The sequence below is a fragment of the Dysidea avara genome, chromosome 1 (genome assembly GCF_963678975.1).
Source record: "Dysidea avara chromosome 1, odDysAvar1.4, whole genome shotgun sequence".
NCBI classification, from domain to species: domain Eukaryota; kingdom Metazoa; phylum Porifera; class Demospongiae; order Dictyoceratida; family Dysideidae; genus Dysidea; species Dysidea avara.
The window spans coordinates 53,520,944-53,542,788 of NC_089272.1; the positions used below are offsets into that span (position 1 = coordinate 53,520,944).

The following is a 21,845-nucleotide window of genomic DNA, read 5'->3' on the forward strand; positions in this document are numbered from 1 at the left end:
TAGTGTGTCGTGCGGCCCAAGAAGCCGGCGCGTAACACCAGTGAGTATATTGACAGGAAGAAAGAAAACGCAATTTTCGCACCTGCGTAGCTCTGTGCTGCCTTGATGAAACAAGACGATTTTTGCTGTGGACACTCCCTCCACCTTCAGCACTCCACATTCCAAATTTGAGCGAAATCGCTTCAAGCGTTCCCAAGATATGCGACTTCAAAAATTGGCTCAGTTTCTTCGTTTTTTTTTCTTCTTATTTTTCTTCCTCTTTTCGCACACTTACAAAAACTGCTATAAAACGCGAACGCGTTATCCGATCGCCTTGAAATTTGGCACACAGAAGGGGGGTATAAAGGCGCATCTCTGTACCAACTTTGGATGGAATACGATAAACAGGCAAAGAGTTATGAGCGATTATTCACGAAAAATAACACCAATATGTTGTCACGCCTACAGGGTAAACCGCGTATGGGAAGAAGCTGAAAATTGGTGGGTGAATAGGTTAACTATTGAACCTCAAACCTTTTGTGGTTTGAAAGAAATCTAGCTAAAAACCAGGAAGATACAACGAAAAAACCAACAGTGTGTAACAATTACGCAATCGAGATTAGCTAATAAAAAACGACTGCTTGCCACGCCTACCAGGTAAACCGCTTGGGGTAATGCTTTGAAAATCGCTGTACAGATGGAGTTATCATCTTAGAAAGGCTCTTCAATGGTGTAGAAGAATCAGACTTAAAGCCACGGAGTTATAACACGAAATCCAACTTGGTGTAGCAAGTGCGAGATCGAGATACTCTAATAGAGCAGTCATCCTAATAGAGCAGTCACCCGAAGAGAATTCAAGAGATCAGCTAGAAACAAGTAACCTGTATAGAGATCAACTACAAATAAGTCATCCTGTAGAGAGATCAGCCACAAACAATTCACCCTGTAGAGAGATCAGCTAGAAGAAGTTACCTTGTAGGGAATTCATGCAACTATAGAAGGAAATAATTTAGCTAGAAGAAATCACCTTGTAGAGTTCAGCTACAAAGAAACCACAATGTAGAGAGTTCAGCTACAAACAAATCACCCTGTAGAGAGATCAGCTAGAAGAAGTTAACTTGTAGAGAGTTCAGCTACAAAGAAACCATCATGTATAGAGAGTTCAGCTGCAAACAAATCACTTGTAGAGAGTTCAGCTACAAAGAAACCATCATGTAGAGAGTTCAGCTGCAAACAAATCACCTGTAGAGAGTTCAGCTACAAAGAAATCTCCCTGTAGAGAAATCAGCTAGGAGAAGTTTCCTTGTAGAGAGTTCAGTTACAAAGAAACCACCATGTAGAGAATTCGTTTACAAACTAGTGACCCTGTAGAGACATCAGCTAGAAGAAGTTACCTTGTAAAGAGTTCAGCTACAAAGAAACCATTCTGTAAAGATCTCAGTTGCAAAAAAAATCACCTGTACAGAGTTCCATTACAAACAAATCACCCTTTAGAAAGATCAGCTAGAAGAAGTTACCTCGTAGAGAGTTCAGTTACAAAGAAACCACCATGTAGAGAATTCATTTACAAACTAGTGACCCTGTAGAGACGTCAGCTAGAAGAAGTTACCTTGTAAAGAGTTCAGCTACATAGAAACCATTCTGTAAAGAGCTCAGCTGCAAACAAATCACCTGTACAGAATTCAGCTACAAACAAATCACCCTGTAGAGAGATCAGTTAGAAGAAGTTACCTGGTTGATAGTTCAGCTACAAGCAAATCATCCTGTAGAGAGATCAGCTAGAAGAAGTTACCTTGTAGAGAGTTCAGTTACAAAGAAACCATCATGTGGAGAGTTCAGCTGCAAACAAATCTCCCCGTAGAGAGATCAGCTAGGAGAAGTTTCCTTGTAGAGAGTTCAGTTACAAAGAAACCACCACGTAGAGAATTCGTTTACAAACTAGTGACCCTGTAGAGACATCAGCTAGAAGAAGTTACCTTGTAAAGAGTTCAGCTACAAAGAAACCATTCTGTAAAGAGCTCAGTTGCAAAAAATATCACCTTTACAGAATTCCACTACAAATAAATCACCCTATAGAAAGATCAGCTAGAAGAAGTTACCTCGTAGAGAGTTCAGTTACAAAGAAACCACCATGTAGAGAATTCGTTTACAAACTAGTGACCCTGTAGAGACATCAGCTAGAAGAAATTACCTTGTAAAGAGTTCAGCTACATACAAACCATTCTGTAAAGAGCTCAGCTGCAAACAAATCACCTGTACAGAATTTAGCTACAAACAAATCACCCTGTAGAGAGATCAACTAGAAGAAGTTACCTTGTAGAGAGTTCAGCTACAAAGAAACCATCATGTGGAGAGTTCAGCTGTAAACAAATCACCTGTAGAGAGTTCAGCTACAAAGAAACCACCATGTAGGGCGTTCAGCTAGAAGAAGTTACCTTGTAGAGAGTTCAGCTACAAAGAAACCATCATGAAGAGAGTTCAGCTGCAAACAAATCTCTCTGTAGAGAGTTCAGTTACAAGAAGTTACCTTGTAGAGAGTTTAGCTACAAAGAAACCATCATGAAGAGAGTTCAGCTACAAACAAATCACCCTGTAGAGAGATCAGCTAGAAGAAGTCACCTTGTAGAGAGTTCAGCTACAAAGAAACCGCCATATAGAGAGTTCAGCTGCAAACAAATCACCCTGTAGAAAAATCAGCTACAAACAAATCACCCTGTAGAAAGATCAGCTAGAAGAAGTCACCTTGTAGAGAGTTCAGCTACAAAGAAACCACCATGTAGAGAGTTCAGCTAGAAGAAGTTACCTTGTAGAGAGTTCAGCTACAAAGAAACCATCATGAAGAAAGTTCAGCTGCAAACAAATCTCCCTGTAGAGAGTTCAGTTAGAAGAAGTTACCTTGTAAAGAGTTCAGCTACAAAGAAACCATTCTGTAAAGAACTCAGCTGCAAACAAATCACCTGTATAGAATTCAGCTACAAACAAATCACCCTGTAGAGAGATCAACTAGAAGAAATTACCTTGTAGAGAGTTCAGCTACAGTAAAAAGAAACCACCATGTAGAGAGTTCAGCTGCAAAGAAATCACCCTGTAGAAAATTCTGCCACAAACAAATTGCCCTGTAGAAAGATCAGTTAGAAGAAGTTATCTTGTAGAGAGTTCAGCTACAAAGAAACCACCATGTAGAGAGTTCAGCTAGAAGAAATTACCTTGTAGAGAGTTCACATTTGTTTTATAGAATTTCAGTGCCCTATAGCTACAAATGTATGGCGAACAACAAAACACCCATTGGGAAGCCTTAAAATTAATTGCTTTGTAGGGTGGATTCATGCAGTTTTGGTCCATATATTGATAATTATGTAAAAGTCATCATAAATTCCAGTTTATTCCTTGGTGCACTATATTGTTCTGCAGCTGATGCTGTTAAATGTACTGACATTATTATTGGAAGCGTAAAGCTTCAGTTGCTGCAAAGCTGCAACACAAGAAGGTAAGGTACAGTTAAAATTTGTCACGAAAATGGCCATTAAGCACTCTTGCCTTGTTACATTGAAGTAAAAATTACAAGAAACATGAGTATCTTCCTGTGCCATGTGGCCTTTCACATGCAAACAATATGTAAGTAATTTTTAAGTACAAGTTATCAGCAACCAAAAAACATTTTCAGATCTTGAGGGTATTCTGTCACCTTAAGTATGATACAATATTAAAATTCCATAGCAGCTTGTAGGAGCATTAAGTGTATGTAGGCTTGATTGTACCTAACCAGTAATGTGATCATTATTGGTAAGTTCTACAGTACTACGTACATTGTAATTATCTGTTTTGTTATGTTATAGTTCCACTGATCCACCATGTACCAGATGTTATGATAACTGATGAGGATGGACATGAACACTTAAATGCTGTACTTTTTCCAACAAAAGTCTATAATATATCCATAAGAAATGAGCCATGGAATGATCAGTATAAAATTGTCCACATGCAATTTCTGAAAAATAAATGGAAAGAATCACGCATTAAACTTACACAGTCATTTAAACATGCTGCTTTGAATCGCAATAGGGTAATAACAACACCTGTGTCAGTGATTCAGGTCATCAAGAATACTGACTCCATGAAAGTTAGTTATGTTAGTTCAGTATTTAGTCTTTCAAATCGAGGCAATCTTGAAGATGTGTGCAAAAATTGGGAAGTTAATGAGATACACAAGGGGACTGTGACAATTTTTTCCCCATGTCCTTGTAGTCTACAGCAAGTCAGACTCGACCCAAAGTATATGGATGATGTCTTTTGTACTTCAAAAGAACTTGCTTATTTTTGGGCAGCTCAGAATTGTAAAACTAACAAAGGGGCCTACCACTGTGTGATCAGCAAGTTGGCCATGTGAGTAAGAGTAGCTGTTGAGGAATGATTTTGGGAAAGAAATATCATTTCTGTTTTAAATTAACCTTCTAAACAACATTAGGTTCACCATAATGTACTATGAAGAGATTAAATCACCTTTCTCAAATCTGGTCACAACTACTAATATATACAGTACACATATCATGTAGTTATTTTAATGTATCAATACAGGTATAATGGAGCTGGTCAACAATGCTGTTATGATGATAGTGGTTTACTGATAACTAGTTCAACTGGGAGGGGTACTGTCCATAGGAGCAGTGTAAATGGCATCAATTATTTTAGCTACTTTGAGAATGATTATTTTCCTTACCTCGTGTGCTGCTCTGATAATTGTGATCTGTACTACAAGCAACGATCAACTGATAACTGCTCCAACTATATATTGTAGAGTGTGTTACAATATAGTGTGAGTAATAATGTAGACCAGTAGGTGTTTTGCTAGGCCTCTAGTACACAGAACAGTGTTTTGTGGTAGCTGTGTACTGTAGTGTTTGATTAGTTCTCATTAGTTACTAGATAGTTATTCATATGTAAACAGTTCGATATAATAACCACATTTATGAAGCTAATTCAGGCTACGTATGTTAGGAAATGTACATGATGCGTGCATGTTGTAAGATGGTCATGTAACTTGTAACCACACATAATGTGGTACCTATCTATACTGAAAAAGAATATTTAATCCAAAACAGCTAAGCTGTAAAAAAGGGTGTGGCCCCCAAAAAGGCCATGGTGAAAAAGATGTGAAACCCAAGGTGGCAGTCAAGAAATGGCTGTGATGGTAGGTTAATGGTAAAAGTATTAATTTTCACGAAGGAGCTGAAGCTCTTTGTCTGGTAGAAGGTAGTTAATGATGTTAGCGAGCCCCAAGGTACTCCTGAATGGTAAGATGAAGGAAATAAAATGTCATCATTTTCCTGGTAAGACCAAAACATTGTATGGTCTGCAATAATCCATATCCATTTATTGCCCCTGGAGAAGCTATATCAGGACACATCTCCTTGATGTCATTATAGGTAAAGACTAGTCGGTTATCATTAAGAGGTTTCAGTGATAACATTGAAAACTGCTTAATTATTGTATTATGAGGCTCAGGAAGGTTGGCTAAGCTTGTCTGATTTGCAATCAGGCTCACCACATTTAGCAAGATGTTGACAGATGGTTTGGTAAATGAAGTGATCATACAGTTCAGCAGAATTTCTTGAAAGGGGTATTCCTAAATTGTACAAGTACAACAGTACTGACGTATTGAATGGTACAAAGTATAGATTACAGTACCTATGTTGGGGTGATCATAAAGGTACTGGGTTAGCTAACTGATTTTGAGTGGCTGACCTTCAAGGGCATGTTTAATGTAGTAATGTCTCTCCTCTTCAGCAAATCCCAATATCTCTACTCTAACTGCTGCTTGCTTACGAAGCTTAACAGAAGCATGTGGACGAGATGATACCACTAAACCACAAAGTGGCAGTACCCTCTGATTGATAATATCTGCAATCAACTGTTTTTCTGTAGGTTATCTGCGAATTCATCATACCCATCAAAAAGAAAAGCTACATCTTTCCCCCATTGGCAAGAAGATACTCACTACACAGTGTAGAAATTTCTGCTGCTTTTGCATCTCCCTTGCAGAATAGCTGAAGGAGATACTGGATTGGTGCAACTTGTTGAATGCTAGGATCACACAGACAGATGAGTGGTACTAATTTGAACATACACAGCAACAGCTTATTTCCCCCATGCAATGGCAATGTATTTTAATAAAACAGATTTACCCATGCCAGGTGCCCCTTCTATTATGATCAACCTTTGGCTGTCGCCTTTCTCTAGTGGAGTTAGGATATCAGCAACATTCTTAGTTACAACACTGGTATTGACGACATGTTGTATTGTATCTTGGTTGTCTGACTTTGAAGCTGATTGGCTGCCTACAACTGAATCAATGATGCCCTTTTGGATTAGCCTAGACATTTCAGCATATTGTTCTTGAGTGCGTTGTTCTTGATGATGAATTAATACAAGTGGGATGAAATTCTTAGGTTGATCAGGTGGCCAGGTTTCTTCATCAACACTCTGTTGTGCTTGTGCATTGAGCATTGCAACTCTGTTGGATAGTGTGGAGACTGCTTCAACTCCTGCAAGACAAACAGCAAGGTTTAATTTATAACCATAACAGTTACAACAATAGTAATATGCAAGATAGCTAGGTGCTATTTGCAAGTTTAGAGGTATGAGGTACATACAGCAGTATATTATTGCATTGCTTTAGTTGGGTAAAATTCAGAAAATAAACTCAGTGACTTTTAACCGGCTTCTTCGCTATGCATAAATGTTCATAATTAACTTTCAACATTCATTGGATGCATATGGCTCTCAGATGGTTGCAATTTATGTTGCATATACAGTAGGACCTCCATTATCCGACCAGCTGAATCACAAAAGTGTTCAGAAAAGCAAATTTGTTTGGATAAACGAAGCCCACTGATTTATATACAGAGCTCTGTTGAACTACTCCAATACAGTAGAACATACACCTGTTGACAAAATGCCCTAATAGAACAGTCACCGCTACTGTTCAGATACTCGAAGTTTGGATAATCAAGGTCCTACTGTAGCTACATACCATATAGTGCAAATATTTGACAAAGTAAAATTTTAACAAATCAGACAATCGAGCATTTTGACAAGTGAATTACTATTGATGAAATATTCCAATGTTATATATTAGAGAATGCACTAAATGTAAAATTTAAAGAGGGAAAATTTTACTAAGTTGCAATATGAATTGACAAATTCATCAAAACTTTCCCCCACTAAACTTTTGCGCTATACAGAAACTTTTATTTCAACTGAAAGTCTGAAACACTTATATATCAACACTATATTTTGTTCTGTAGCAATTAACCTCATACCCAAAGTACTGGTTACCTTTCTCAGGAGGAAGCAGATCAACTGAGACTGAAGCTGACACAACATGAGATTGGATGACCCTTATTAACTTGGCAGTGACATCTGTGTCTAACCATTTCTCCAACATGGCATTACAACAAGGAACAACTTTGTGATAATGGTCATGATCTATGATCTCAAGCTTTCCTCTTGGTACTCCGAATAGTACTCCTATCACTTTCCAGTATGTGGCATAGCGTGGAGTGATGTGCTCATAGAGATCCTTAACAGGTGGAGTCATGTTTACTGTGTACACAGAATAAAAGATGTTAACGTTAACCAGGACAAAATCTGAACAGTGAACTAGATATGCACTTAAACATTGCAATTGTAATACAGCAAGGCAGAGTTAAGAAAAACAGGGATAACGGTACCATGTACCATTATTTAAAGTAACTAGTGGTTTCAAATCTAACTTTTTTTCTTCTACATATAGCTTGTCATACATAATTACAACTGTAACCTGTAGAGAAGAATAGGTGGACTATTTCCCCTCAAGTGTCAAATGATTCCTTGAATATATACCTGCATATACTATGATCCAAAAGCTAAGTAAGTTTTTTAAAAGCCTTGGTGAAAAAAATTGAATGTTAATGCCAGCCATGTCTTAGCCACCACCTTTGCTTTTTCACCCAGGTTTTTTAAGGCCACACCCCTATTTTACAGCTTCACTGCTTTTACATGGAATTCACTTCCTTTAAATACCCCCCCAAAACCATCTATAAACTGGCTTTGGGACTTGGAATCATCTTATTTTTATTAGTTATATAATTAGCAAAGCCCAAAGGCACATCTCATTTACAAAAATAAATCTTACTAAAAATCTTTAAATTCTCTACAGTTACTGTACATTTTTTAAATTAACTATTCAAAGATAGTTCCAATCTAAAGTAATCAAAAGTTACGAGTGTTTTTGGTGTAACAACCTGGCTCATGCAGTTTGTGTCGTGAGGTGAACATACTTGGTTTTTGACATAAGCTTATTATACACTGAAAGACATTAGATAATGCAAAGAAATGCTATTTGTGATACAATTATAAAATTTTCCCGCACACGTTTATGATATTTATTTTTTTGATACAGTAGCACCATCACAGATTGTGACTTTGCAGTCATTTATACTTTGAAAATTCATTATTTTCGTCCTAGGCTTTATTTTACTAGCACATGTTAAAGGTCAGAAACAGCTTAGTTTTAATTAGGTGACTTCATTTTAAAGTTACGAACACTTTCATACTATACATCAATGAAAAAATGAGGAATGAACATATGGATGGTTGCACCAGGTAACAACACATGGATTGGCTTTGTCACAATTATCACCTCAATTAGCACACAAACCAGGTATAAAAATACAATTTATATCTAATGAACAACTTACTTTGGCTCCAGTTTGCACAAACCAAGCAGCAGTGAATTAGCGTAGTAACTTGGTCTTTGTGTGACAACACATGGACCTTAATAGTCCCATTAGGCACCAGCCTTTTAAGGCACACTGTATTTTTACTATATGGGGTTACTGACCACGTACATATGATCTGTGAAGGCTCATTAATTTAAAGAGCCAAGAAGCTTCTGTCTATCCACAAGAAGCCTGAGATGTTGTAGAGCACTGGTAAAATCTGGATAAGGTAAAGGACAATCAAGATCTTACGGAAATCTTCAAATCTCACTTTGAAATCTAAAAGGTTTTGAAATCTCGTCCCTGGTTTTGCTGAGTTTGTCAATCCCTCGTCTGAATTATTGCTAGATGTAATACACTACTATGGTTGAAAATAATTTATTGCTGTCACTTTAGTACATCGAGAGTTCATCAAGAAGTGAGGAAGGCCAAGACAAACAGCAAATAGCACCATAACTTTTGAATGAAGTGTTTGTGGAACAAACCACATGTTTCATTTTTTATTCATCAAGACAAGCCTAGTTTTTAACCTAATAGCAGTTAAGATGGTAATAGATAAATTCACACAGAGCCACACAAGACAACTACAGTAACCCTCAGTGCCCTAAGGGTTAATTAACTAGGAGTATATAGTAATTAAACCCTGGGAGTGAAAGTCAAACCCAGTACATAGGTGAGAATGTTAAAGATGAAAGGCAACATGACTTGTACATTCAGTTAGATCAAAGGCAACATGAAACTATATGTGACTGGCTGAGTGAAAACCGGTGGTTTTTGCAAATGTACAGGATAAAAATATGTGCGCTACAATATGTATACAATAATAAAATGTTACAAACCATCAGTTTTAAAGCTAATTTTCAAGAGTTGGTTAATTCCTTGTCTTTCTCTCATCTTGTTAATTTCATTTTGCAATAATGTAATGCGTTCCTCAATTTTTAGAGAACACAAGGATAGCCACAGACATGTTAATGTTGTATTAGCATACAGGGCTTGCACTATCTTTAGCACAGCTTCACTTCCAATGGGGTTGCCATCAAGTGCCAGCCACGTCAAAGAAGCAGTGGAATTCAAAGCTCTTTTTATGTCACAAACAGTTTCATCGGTAATGGCATTGTTACTGATGTCAAGAACTTCAAGCTTACCAGCATTCATCACCGCAGCAAATAATTTTCTGGCTGCAATTGAGGACAGTGATGTATAGCTCATATTAAGGTATGTTAGTGTAGACAAGGGATTGGACAGTATGGTGTAGAGAGCTTCATTCTCACCAATTTTGTGGTTACCTGCAATCCAAAACCTCCTTACTTTGCAAACTAGGACAATGTCACTTATACGAGAGGAGGAAGACACAGTGAGGCCATTATTAACCAATCCCAGTGTGCCAATAGTGATGTCACCACTAGCTATGAGGGATTTGTGAATAATGCGTAAACCATGATCCTGGATATAGCAGTGATCAAGGTTGAGTTCCAGAAAACGATTATGAGAAGACGAAGTGAGGAAAAGTGATACACACTCAACATCACTTGGAGAAAGCCTTATCTTGCGAAGATCGATTTCTTTTCTTTGTAAGACTGCTGCTTCTTCAATGGATCTACACATTTTATTGTCACCAGCTTCATGAAAGCAGGCAAAGAGACGTAGACATTTAATCCGGTGTACAAGAAATTCATCAGCAATAGTAATCTTGCTATCTCCACCACACAAGAAATATTTAAAAGAAGGTTGTTGTCCCTTAGTAAGAGCGATGTAGATTGAAAATACACCAGCATGAAGATCACTCCAGAATTTTTCACGAAGGAGCTGAAGCTGTTTATCTGGTGGAAGGTTTTTAATGATGTAGTGGGCCCCAAGGTACTCCTGAATGGTAAGATGAAGGAAATGAAATGTCATCATTTTCCTGGTAAGACCAAAATGTTGTACAGCCTGCAATAATCCATATCCATTTATGGCCCCTGGAGTAGCTATAATATCAGGACACATCTCCTTGATGTCATCATAGGTAAAGACTAGTCGGTTGTCATTAAGACCTTTTAGTGATAACATTGAAAGCTGCTTAATTATTGTATTGTAAGGCTCTGGGAGGTTGGCTAAGCTCGTCTGATTTGCAATGTGAAGACCAGGCTCACCAGATTTAACAAGATGTCGACAGATGGTTTGGTAAATGAAGTGATCATATAGTTCAGCAGAATTTCTTGGAAGGGAAATTCCCAAATTGTACAAGTACAACAGTACTGACATATTGAATGGTACAAAGCACAGATTACCTATGGTGGGGTGATGATAAAGGTACTGGGTTAGCTCACTGATTTTGAATGGCTGACCATCAAGAGCTTGTTCAATGTAATGTCGTCTCTCCTCTTCAGCAAATCCCAATATCTCTACTCTAACTGCTGCTCGCTTACGAAGCTTAACAGAAGCATGTGGACGAGATGATACCACTAAACCACAAAGTGGCAGTACCTTACGATTGATAATATCAGCCATCAAACTGTTTTTCTGTAGGTTATCTGGGAATTCATCATACCCATCAAAAAGAAAAGTTACATCTTTCCCACCATTGGCAAGGAGGTAGTCACTACACAATGTTGAAAGTTCTGCTGCTTTTGTGTCTCCCTTGCAGAATAGCTGAAGGAGATCCCGGATTGATGTAACTTGTTGAATGCTAGGATCACGCAGACAAATGAGTAGTACTAATTTGAACATGCACAGCAACATCTTGTTTCCCCATGCAATGGCAATGTGTTTTAATAAAACAGATTTACCTATGCCAGGCGCCCCTTCTATTAAGATCAACTTTTGGTTGTCACCTTTCTCTAGTGGAGTTAGGATATCAGCAACTTTCTTAGTTACAACACTGGTATTGACGACATGTTGTATTGTATCTTGGTTGTCTGACTTTGAAGCTGATTGACTACCTACAACTGAATCAATGACGCCCTTTTGGATTAGCCTAGACATTTCAGCATATTGTTCTTGAGTGCGTTGTTCTTGATGATGAATTAATACAAGTGGGATGAAATTCTTAGGTTGATCAGGTGGCCAGGTTTCTTCATCAACACTCTGTTGTGCTTGTGCATTGAGCATTGCAACTCTGTTGGATAGTGTGGAGACTGCTTCAACTCCTGCAAGACAAACAGCAAGACAAACAGCAAGACAAACAGCAAGATTTAATTATAATCATAACAGTTACAACAGTAAAAATACACAAAATAGCTATAGGTGCTATTTGCAAGTTTGTATTGCTTTAGTTGGGCAACATTCAGAAAACAAACTCAGTGACTTTCAACCGGCTTCTTCTCTATGCATACTTGTTTATAATTTTAAAAAAATTAACTTTCACCATTCATTGGATGCATATGGCTCTCAGGTAGTTGCAATTGATGTTGCAAATAGCTACATCCCATATAGTGCAAATATTTGCCAAGGAAAAAATTTAACAGAAATCAGACAATCAAGTTTTGACAAGTAATTAGTATTGATGAAATACTCCAATATTGTATGAGAGAATGCAGTGTATGTAAAATTTAATTAAGAGGGAAAATTTTAATGAGTTGCGAATTATCAAATTCGTCAAAATTTTCCCTCATTACATTTTTGCGCTATACGGAAACTTTTATTACAACTGAAAGTCTGAAACACTTATATATCAATACTTATTCTATTTGTTCTGTAACAATTAAACTCATACACAAAGATACTTCATGGTTACCTTTCTCAGGAGGAAGCAGATTAACAGAGACTGAAGCTGACACAGCATTAGATTGGATGACTCTTATCAACTTATTCCAAGTGGCAGTGACATCTGTGTCTAGCCATTTCTCCAGCATGGCATTACAACAAGGAACAGCTTTGTGATAATGGTCATGATCTATGATCTCAAGCTCTCCTCTTGGTATTCCTAATAGTACTCCCATCACTTTCCAGTATGTAGCATAGTGTGGAGTGATGTGCTCATAGAGATCCTTAACAGGTGGAGTCATGTTTACTGTGTACACAAAATAAAAGATGCTAACATTATTAATCAGGACAAAAAAATCAAGGATGTTGTAAGTATCTGAACAGTGAACTAGATATGCACACAAACATTGCAATTGTAATACAGCAAGGCAGAGTAAAGAAAAACAGGGATAAGGGTACTACGTACCATTATTTAAAGTAACTAGTGATTTTAAATCTAACTTTTTTTCTTCTTCTACATTATAGCTTTCCATACATCATTACAACTGTAACTTGTAAAGAATAAGAGGTGGACCATTGTCCCTCAGTGTCAAATGATTCCTTGAATACACCTGCATATACTATGATCAAAAAATCTATGTAAGTTTTTAAAAAGCCTTGGTGAAAAAAGTAGTGAAATCAAATGTGGCAGCCAAGAAATGGCTGTAACAATGTTAATGCCAACCATTTCTTGACCACCACCTTCGCTTTTTTTTTGCCCAGGCTTTTTGAAGGCCACACCCCTATTTAACAGCTTCACTGTTTTTACATGGAATTCACTTCCTTTAAATGCCCCCCAAAACCAGCTATAAACTGGCTTTGGGACTTGAAATTCATCTTTTTTTATTAGTTATATAATTAACATAGCCCAAATGCATATCTCATTTACAAAAATAAATCTTACTAAAAATCTGTAAATTCTCTACAGTTACTGTACATTTTCTACATTAACTATTCGAAGATTGTTCCAATCTGAAGTAGTCAAAAGTTACGAGTGTTTTTGGTGTAACAACCTGGCTCATGCTGGTCATAAGATGAACATGCTTGGTTTTTGACATAAGCACTGAAGACGTTTGATAATGCAAAGAAGTGCTATTTGTGATACAATTATTTTCCCACACACCTATATGATATTTATTTTTTTGATACAGTAGCACCATCACAGATTGTGACTTTACAGCCATTTTACTTAGAAAATTCATTATTTTCGTCCTATAGGTTTTACCACCTACTAACACATGTTAAAAGGTCAGAAACAACTTAGTTTCAATTAGGCGATTTCATTTTAAAGTTATGAACATTTTCATACCACAGCTACATCAAAGTAAAAAAAAATGAATGAAGAACTCACTGAATGAACATATGGACGGTTGTGCCAGGTGACAACACATAGATTGGCTTTGTCACAATTAACACCTTGATTAGCACACAAACCAGGTATAAAACAATTTGTATCTAACGAACAACTTACTTTAGCTCCAGTTTGCACAAACCAAGCAGCAGCGAATTAGCGTAGTAACTTGGTCTTTGTATGACAACACATGGACCTTAATAGTCCTGTTAGGTACCAGTCTTTTACAGCATACTGCATTTTTACTATGTGGGGTTACTGACCATGTGCATGTATGTGATCTGTGAAAACTCAAATTTAAAGAGCTAAGAAGTTTTAGTCAATCCACTGAAATGTTGTAGAGCACTGGGAAATCTGGATAAGGTTAACAACAATCAAGATCTTATGGAAATCTTCAAGTCTTACTTTGAAATATTAAAGATTTTTGAAATCTCATCTCTGGTTTAGCTGAGTTTGTCAATCCCTCGTCTGAATTAGTGCTAGATGTAATACGCTACTATGGTTGAAAATAATTTATTGTTGTCACTTTAGTACATCGAGAGTTCATCAAGAAGTGAGGAAGGCCAAGACAAACAGCAAATAGCACCATAACTTTTGAATAAAGTATTTGTGGAACAATCCACATGTTTCATTTGTTACTCATCAAAACAAGCCTAGTTTTAACCTATAAGCAGTTAAGGTGGTAATAGATAAATTCACACAGAGCCACACAAGACAACTGCAGTAACCCTCAGTGCCCAGAGGGTTAACTAGGAGTATATAGTAATTAAATCCTGGGAGTGAAAGCCAAACCCCACTACGTAAACATGAATGGATGATGGGATCGTGTGTGTCTTACGGGCATACGACATGACTTGTACATTCAGTTGGATCAAAGGCAACATGAAACCATATGTGACTGGCTGAGTGAAAACTGGTAGTTTTTGCAAATGTACTGGGTAAAAATATGTGTGCTACATAAAAATTTATGAGCATGCTCTAATCTATACTCCATCTTTGTTTTGTGTTTGCACAGCAAAACCAAGACCCGAGTTATGGGTACTTATTTGCAATTCAGTAGAAATGAAGTTTACTATTGTCATTTTTCCCTTCTCCATTGTACTATTATGATACACCTTTTATCCCACACAGTTTGTATCATTTGGCCACATCATGTAACAATAACCCATAGTTTAAAGTATTTGACTTCATAAACAATGTATTATACAGTGTAGTTGCAATTTTTACTGATTGTAGTTTTAGGATATAATACAGTATATAGCTTTGGATTGCCTTTGATCCAACTGAATGTGCCTTAAATCATGCTGCCTGATTAACATATTATGAGGTTTAGCTTCCATTAATTCCCAGGGTTAAACTGCAGTTTTTTTGTTTTGTTTTTTTACTTTGATCAGTGTATACATAGGGCTTCAGTTGGACAGAAATTCCAAGAATTTTGTGCTAGCAAAAAAATGATCTTAACTTTGGAGTGGAAGAGCTTTCGTATTCACAAAAATTTAGCTGTTTCTCAGCTCAATAGCTCAATACCTATGATTTAAAGCTAAATGTCTCAATTGAATGGAGGACATTTGGAAGGGAACACTCTGAGATATTTCGATGTCTTGACAGCTATTAACCTTCGCTACATTAGTGTTACAATGAAACAAAAGCACTGTGAATTAGCTGTGCAGGTTAGTTTGCAAAAATTATAGTGTTCTGTGATTAAGCCAAATTATGTCCATGCCTCTTCAAATCATATTGAAAAAAAAACCGCATGTCAGTATCTACTGGAGATGATCTATTGTTCCACCTAGCCCATTGTCATTGTAACATCATTAACACCATGATGAGCCTAGGGTCTTGTTTCCGTATGGTCCAAGACCCGGGATTCTGATTTTTAGTTTGATTTTGCTTATACTCGCAAACGCTTTACCCTTACTTACTGTCCACTGTGGTTCTGTCGGCTACTCGTCCTAGAGAACGTCACGTACTAGTGGGTGTTAATCAGAACTCTCATTGTGCAAGATGTCAAAATCAGAACTGCTAAAGAATTGAATGAGCTGCCACCATCTAGTTATGACAAGCTCTTGGACCAACATCTGAACATTTATAAGTCAATTTATATTATTGGATTTATATCAGCACATAGTCTGGTGCGGCAGCCCCTTCACAAACAGGAAGGGTCTGGAGACTCTAGTTGTGTGAATGGAATGTAATTAGTGCGAGGGGTCCGCAACGCAACCTGAATCTCGTACACCTTGTGCCTGAATCTTTGTGAATCTTTGAATCTTATCACGAGATTTTCCGGAATTTCCCGGATATTGATCACGTGATCTACCTAAAAAAATTCGCGATCAGCTGGAGGTGTTACCTCGTGTCGTTGTACTGACTTGGCTCGCGCAAGAGCTCACCTTTGCCTGTTGCTAACACTGGTACGTTGTGATAGCTGGCAATAGCTCAGGTGTTGACTGTGTTGTACAATAGTTGGTTATTCGATCAGTGCGAGCTCGATGTCTGAAGCTGCAGTGGATTTGGTTCAGGACTTGGACAGATGCGAGGGCAGCTCGGAGCGAGGTGTGGAAGGCAGACTAAATGATGACAGGTACATAGAAAACAAACCACTTCGCGTATGGACACGTATGGAGGACAAAACTTTGCTGTTAAATCGTGTTAACTGAAATCCACGTTTCATCAAGAGGTTTTGTCAAGCTAGGTGAAAAGCCTAATCCTTGAATAAAATCAACAGGCTTAATAGTGCTGAGACTAAATTGAGGACTGAATTGCATGCCATGTTGTCCTTTTTCAATAATACCTAGCTAACAGTCAAGCTAACAGTCAAGGTTGAAGTGCCAATTTCCTCATATTCATTCTTTGCAAGATACCCTGAAACAAGATTTACAGAAAATGACACCAATGCCCACAGGATTGACATCGTTGCAGATACTTTTGGTAAACTGTAATCATTGGGTAGTAGCATCAGCTAGTGGAAATGCTGATAGTGCTGATGTTATTCTATATGATTCTAAGTACTCTTTGCTCCATGAGAACACGAAATTACTGCTGTCGCAACTTAATTGTGTTTACCAAGAACAAGTATTTTACCGTTGGAATTGCTAATGTTAACAAACAATCTGGAGACAATGATTGTGGACTGTTTGCAGCCGCTTATATTACCAGTATTGCCCATGGACAAGATCCATCATCAATTGTGTACAATCAAGGCTTGATGAGAGAACACTTACTTACTTGCCTTGAGACTAAAAGAATGGCCCTATTTCCGACTATCAGGGAGAGAAGAGTGCTTCAATCAAAGATTGTGAAAATAGAAGTGTACTGTTACTGTAGGTCACCCAAAATGACAAGAAAAGGAAATGGTGTGATGTGGCCAAATGACGTGTAAAGAATGGTTTCACTTTGAGTGCATAGGCACTGATAACAATATTGTACCAGGACAAAAATGGTTTTGTAATAACTGTAAATGAAAAGTGAAATCCTTACAGTTAAGATGTTATATTAGTGTACACACAGCATGATTACTTGTCATGCATGATCTTGATGTCGGTGTATAGATGCATATAGTGCATAGTTTTATTCGAGTCTCAGTCCAACTTAGCCATCTCCATGGCATGTACTAAAAATGGTGAGGTATATTTATGTACATAATACATCTGCTACAAGAAATATTACACTTGTACATATATGTATATACGAGCAGCTAGCTACAACTGCAAATTGCCTAATGGCAGCCTATATATATATATATATATATATATATATATATATATATATATATAAGCTGGACATTCAGTAGTTAAATTTTGGTACAAGGAATCATCACACTGAGCCAGTATGAAGAGCTAGCTAGCTAGCTACTGACTCCATGCTGCTTGATCAGTGTTGTCCAAGTTACGTAGCTACAGTGCCAAACTTATGATATTCACTAGCTGAAATATTTAGTCGCTAGAAAGCCGACCTCTGAGCTTTGGCCGGGCTAAATTTGATTGAATCCTCGAATCTCGGGTGAAGCTCACTGAATATAAACTGAATCTAGGGTGAATCCCACTGAATATACACTGAATCTCGGGTGAATCCCACTGAATCTCGAGTGAATCCCACTGAATCTTGGGTGAATCCCACCGAATCTCAGCGAATCCTGGGGAATCTTAGTGAATCTCGACTGAATCCCTCGGAATCCCTGAATCTCCGGTGAATCCGTAAAGATTCTGAATCTCGTACGCGATTTTGCTGCGTTGCGGACCCCTCGAATTAGTGGGAGAGACGTGGTTTTCCGTAATTAGATTGCACCATTATCATTGCGATATTCATATCCATGGAATGCTCAAAAAACTCACCACTTCTAACTTACAAGACTACTTAGGCCACTCCAATTTGTTTTTATGTTTCTGGTCATTTGAAGTTTAGTTTTAGGTGCGGGCGGGCGGAATTCAGCAACAAAGCAACAATGAAGTGACTGCTCAATTAGAGTTTTATTTTTATGATTTACTGACTGTTCTATTAGAGTATATCGATCTGTACTATGCACTATGCCCATTTCTTGCAGGTTTTCAGTGATAAAAGGAAAATTATGATACTTAAACAGTTTGATTTAGCATCTTTTTCCAGCCCAATATTTGTTTCTGAAATCTGGCTTTTTAAAAAATCTGATGCGGGCAATTTTCCCATGTATTTCTGAAATTTCACATTCTCCAAAAAGGATGCGGGCGGTGGACCAGAAACATAATTACCAATTGGAGTGGCCTTAACGTACTCTTTGTACTTTTTTAATATGCCATCCTTATTCCTTCACGATAAATTGCTCTAATTGGACAAGGCAAAACAGAAGCCATAGTTTGCTGCCTATCAAGTTAGCCAAAATGGATATCCACGTCACTAAATGAGCAGGCAAGCGATTCGATTGGACGCACCAGTTTTTGGTAAGTTCGCACAAGTACACAATGCTAGCATAGATATACTAACCCCAGGTACCTGGGGTTAGTATATCTATGATGCTAGAGTCCCCAGACCCTTCCTGTTTGCGAAGGGGCGGCCGCGCCAGACTATTATTATTATTATTATTATTATTGTTTACTGAGCTAATCAGCACATTGCTGTCTTTTCAATATAATATGATCATAATCATCATAATCATGACCATGGCATGGCACTATGTCTGCGTACCTTTATCTGGTGGCGTAAACTGTCGCAGTTCTTCGTGATACATCCCCAACTAATAAATGCAACGAATCATCAATCCAGTGACTGATACTAAAAGCAGTCTTGGGTGTGCAAAAATACCCGGCCCCGGCGTTGTGTTATTGTCACTACACACAAAATAGTAGTCTCGGGTGGCCAGGCCTCGGCACTGATTATAATTGGGGATTGACTAAGTTCACCCAATTCCATGTCACTCACGTGACTAGTATTATGTCACCACAGTAGATTGCGGGTGAATCACTAGGTGACGTAACACGTACCTCACAACTCTTATTAGAGCGCTTTTACGATGATGACTTGCAGGATGCTTGTAAGAGAAGAACAGCGGTTTCTTTGTTGAGACTAGACCAAGTTTCACTGAGGTTAGCTACTGAACAAAGAAACTAGAGTACTATAAATGGTAAGTAGGAATGTATTGCATTGTACTGGTAGCTAGCTCCATAGTAAGGCTACAGTCCACTAATGCTTCCACTGTGACCAAATAACTGGGCTGCTTACAAAGCTGCCGTAGTTCTTCCAAGACAGTACAGAGGCCAAACAGAAGTTGTCAGGCTATGGTGCATGGCTGTTAAATACTCATTCTGTATTCTGTTAGTGCTGCTGTTGGGTATGCCCTAGACTAGAATTTACTTGATTGACACAATAACTATACTCCAACATACTGGGCAAGGCAATGTTTCTCATCATCTACCAGGCTGTGTTCCCTTTATCAACTGTCCCTTGTCATCCTTGGCAGTATTTAGGTCGTTGTGGAACTTCAGGCCTGGTCACTATTTGTGACACTTGGACAGTCTTGCCTGAGTAGCCCAGTGATAGTTTGCTGGGCAATATGGCTGCCAGAAGTGTGCGTATGTCTTCGGTTGTGTCCAGTCGTATTTTTCTTCAGTAGGAAACTATTACATTGTTCAAGTGTACCCAGCTGTTTAAGTGGGGATCATCTGCCAGTTAACACCAGATCCCCATTAGATTAACCCAGGTCCTGACTTTAATTACTATAACTGGTTGTACTGATTTTTACTGGGGAAGAAATTCCCCAGGTATATATATATATATATATAATAATTATATGGATGTACATAGTACATGTTACATGATATCTGATAACAGGCCTAGGTACTGCATGATACTTGACGGAACCCTCACTTGATGAGAGCACTGAGATTATTTGCAAGAAATCAGTTTTCGTCATTGGAATGTCTGCCCGGATTTGGTGGTTGGGCCAAAAAACTTCTGTTGAAGGTGTTTGCTAGTACACCACAATTATCTACTGGTGTTGTAGCTGATTCTTCTGATTCTTTTATTATGATAAGTAAAACTGTGGACACTGAGGTGAACTATAAGTAGCTACCCCTCAATGGCATCATTCATTGATCCATAGTTGCTGCCATGGAAGGCTTCCCTACAGGAGAGCTCTGAAAATTGTCCTTTATATCAATAGGATCTCGGTGGGTTGAACAATGTACTATTAAGGTAAGAGCTAGCTACTTAAGTGCAGTGGAACCTCTTAAGTAAAGGACACTTGGGGACCATGCTTGCTTGTTCTCTGTATGGAGGAGTCCTATGCAGGAAGGTTGACGTTATTTTAACTTGCAAAATTATTTTAGCAATTCTTTTAGCTAATATTCTGAAGGCTGCAACACACCAACTTAGCAAGGAAGTGTACACACTACATTGCATTAGACACAAGTATGGCTTAGACAGCAACTAGCTAGCTTTACAGTAGACTGCATGATAACATAATGTAACTACTTAGTTTCTTACATACCTATTTATTCATAATCACCGTAAATGTTCCACAACACTCCTCCCAATTTGTACTGACTTAAAGACATAAGAGTATTGTAATAATTGGTGCAGTGCATGTTGTCTCTAATAGTGTGGAGGATTGACTTTAAGGAACTGCAATTAAATCAATATGTTATTTAGAGGTAAAGGCATGTATTCAGTGCACAGCAGGGGTACTCATAGATTGTCCATTACTTGTTATATAGAGGTGAACAAAGGTTACCAAATGGTAGGGGCCCATGATGTAGTGTCCGTAATTAGGAAATGTCCATTTCAGCGAATGTCCATTAATCGAGGTTCTACTGCTGCTAGATTTGTATACAACCAATAGGTAAAAGTTGCTAGCCGGTTCTTCCTGCTTCACAGGTAAGGTACATACACGTACACTGTATATCATCCTGATATGATGTGGATAATTTTAGGTTGTAAACAACAAGGCATAGGTGTTCTCAACCAGGTGTTTTAACAGGTGTTGATTCACTGAAGTTACTGCTGATGGTGCATATTGACAGGTACGGTTAGGTCTTGCAACAAAACTGTTTCTAAAGGGGAATTCTTTAGCATTACTTTACTAACTGCACTACAGCCAACAAACCTTATCGTATTTAGTGGAATTGCAATTATTGGGCACTAATTAAGTTGTCCGGGTGCCTATGTATGCAACTTATGGGACCAAATTATATAACCTTATTAATAGGGGTGCTACAGATAATTGGTTTGAAATGTTATGATAACTATTCATGTAGGAGGCATCTGATGACCTCATCACCAGCCATGCTTACAAGGTTATCATGAGCTCTTAAAGACCAAGCCATCCTACACTGTATTATTGGAATGTGACAATGAATGGCAAAGTAGCCAAAGGCTATGGAGACAAGAGAAGGCAGCTAGAAAGAAAAACATCGGTCATACTTGTTTAGTGTTGTACAGTCATTATGTTCCCTTGTAGTGGCAATAATATCTGAAGAATAAGAGAAGCCGAGAAATAAACAATAAGAGAAGCCGAGAAATAAAGAATAATGACACAGCTTGTCTAGACAGCATCCTAACATTCA

At 37.9% G+C, this 21,845-nt stretch overlaps 2 protein-coding genes across 4 annotated transcripts in view; one reads left to right on the top strand and one right to left on the bottom strand.

Moving 5' to 3' along the window:
• The window catches only part of LOC136268829 (uncharacterized), a 168,288-nt gene extending 146,521 nt beyond the window's left edge, over window positions 1-21,767 (top strand). Inside the window, exons 15-25 of one of the 2 annotated variants that reach the window (XM_066064304.1) lie at window positions 3,816-4,362; window positions 4,555-6,540; window positions 7,284-7,727; window positions 12,463-13,061; window positions 20,113-20,334; window positions 20,384-20,475; window positions 20,882-20,933; window positions 20,997-21,019; window positions 21,068-21,156; window positions 21,213-21,302; window positions 21,537-21,767. In XM_066064304.1, coding sequence (XP_065920376.1) covers window positions 3,816-4,362; window positions 4,555-4,774 — 767 coding nt within the window. In that variant the 3' untranslated portion in view covers window positions 4,775-6,540; window positions 7,284-7,727; window positions 12,463-13,061; ... (5 more) ...; window positions 21,213-21,302; window positions 21,537-21,767. Of the gene's footprint in view, window positions 1-3,815; window positions 4,363-4,554; window positions 6,541-7,283; window positions 7,728-12,462; window positions 13,062-20,112; window positions 20,335-20,383; window positions 21,157-21,212; window positions 21,303-21,536 lie in introns of both variants that reach the window. The other variant, XM_066064296.1, reaches the window with a different exon arrangement.
• LOC136268846 (protein NLRC5-like) lies at window positions 9,452-19,181 on the bottom strand. Of its 2 annotated transcripts, none has more exons than XM_066064323.1 (3): window positions 13,813-15,196; window positions 12,454-12,729; window positions 9,452-11,866 (listed from the first exon to the last, which is right to left on the bottom strand). In XM_066064323.1, exons 1-3 carry the CDS (start codon window positions 13,850-13,852, stop codon window positions 9,570-9,572), a joined length of 2,613 nt encoding a protein of 870 aa, XP_065920395.1. In that variant the 5' UTR covers window positions 13,853-15,196; the 3' UTR covers window positions 9,452-9,569. The 2 variants fall into 2 exon arrangements, with proteins under 2 accessions (XP_065920395.1, XP_065920388.1); XM_066064316.1 differs by lacking the exon at window positions 13,813-15,196 and adding an exon at window positions 18,970-19,181 and having other exon boundaries at window positions 9,453-11,866.
• Window positions 21,768-21,845: the final 78 nt, after the last annotated feature.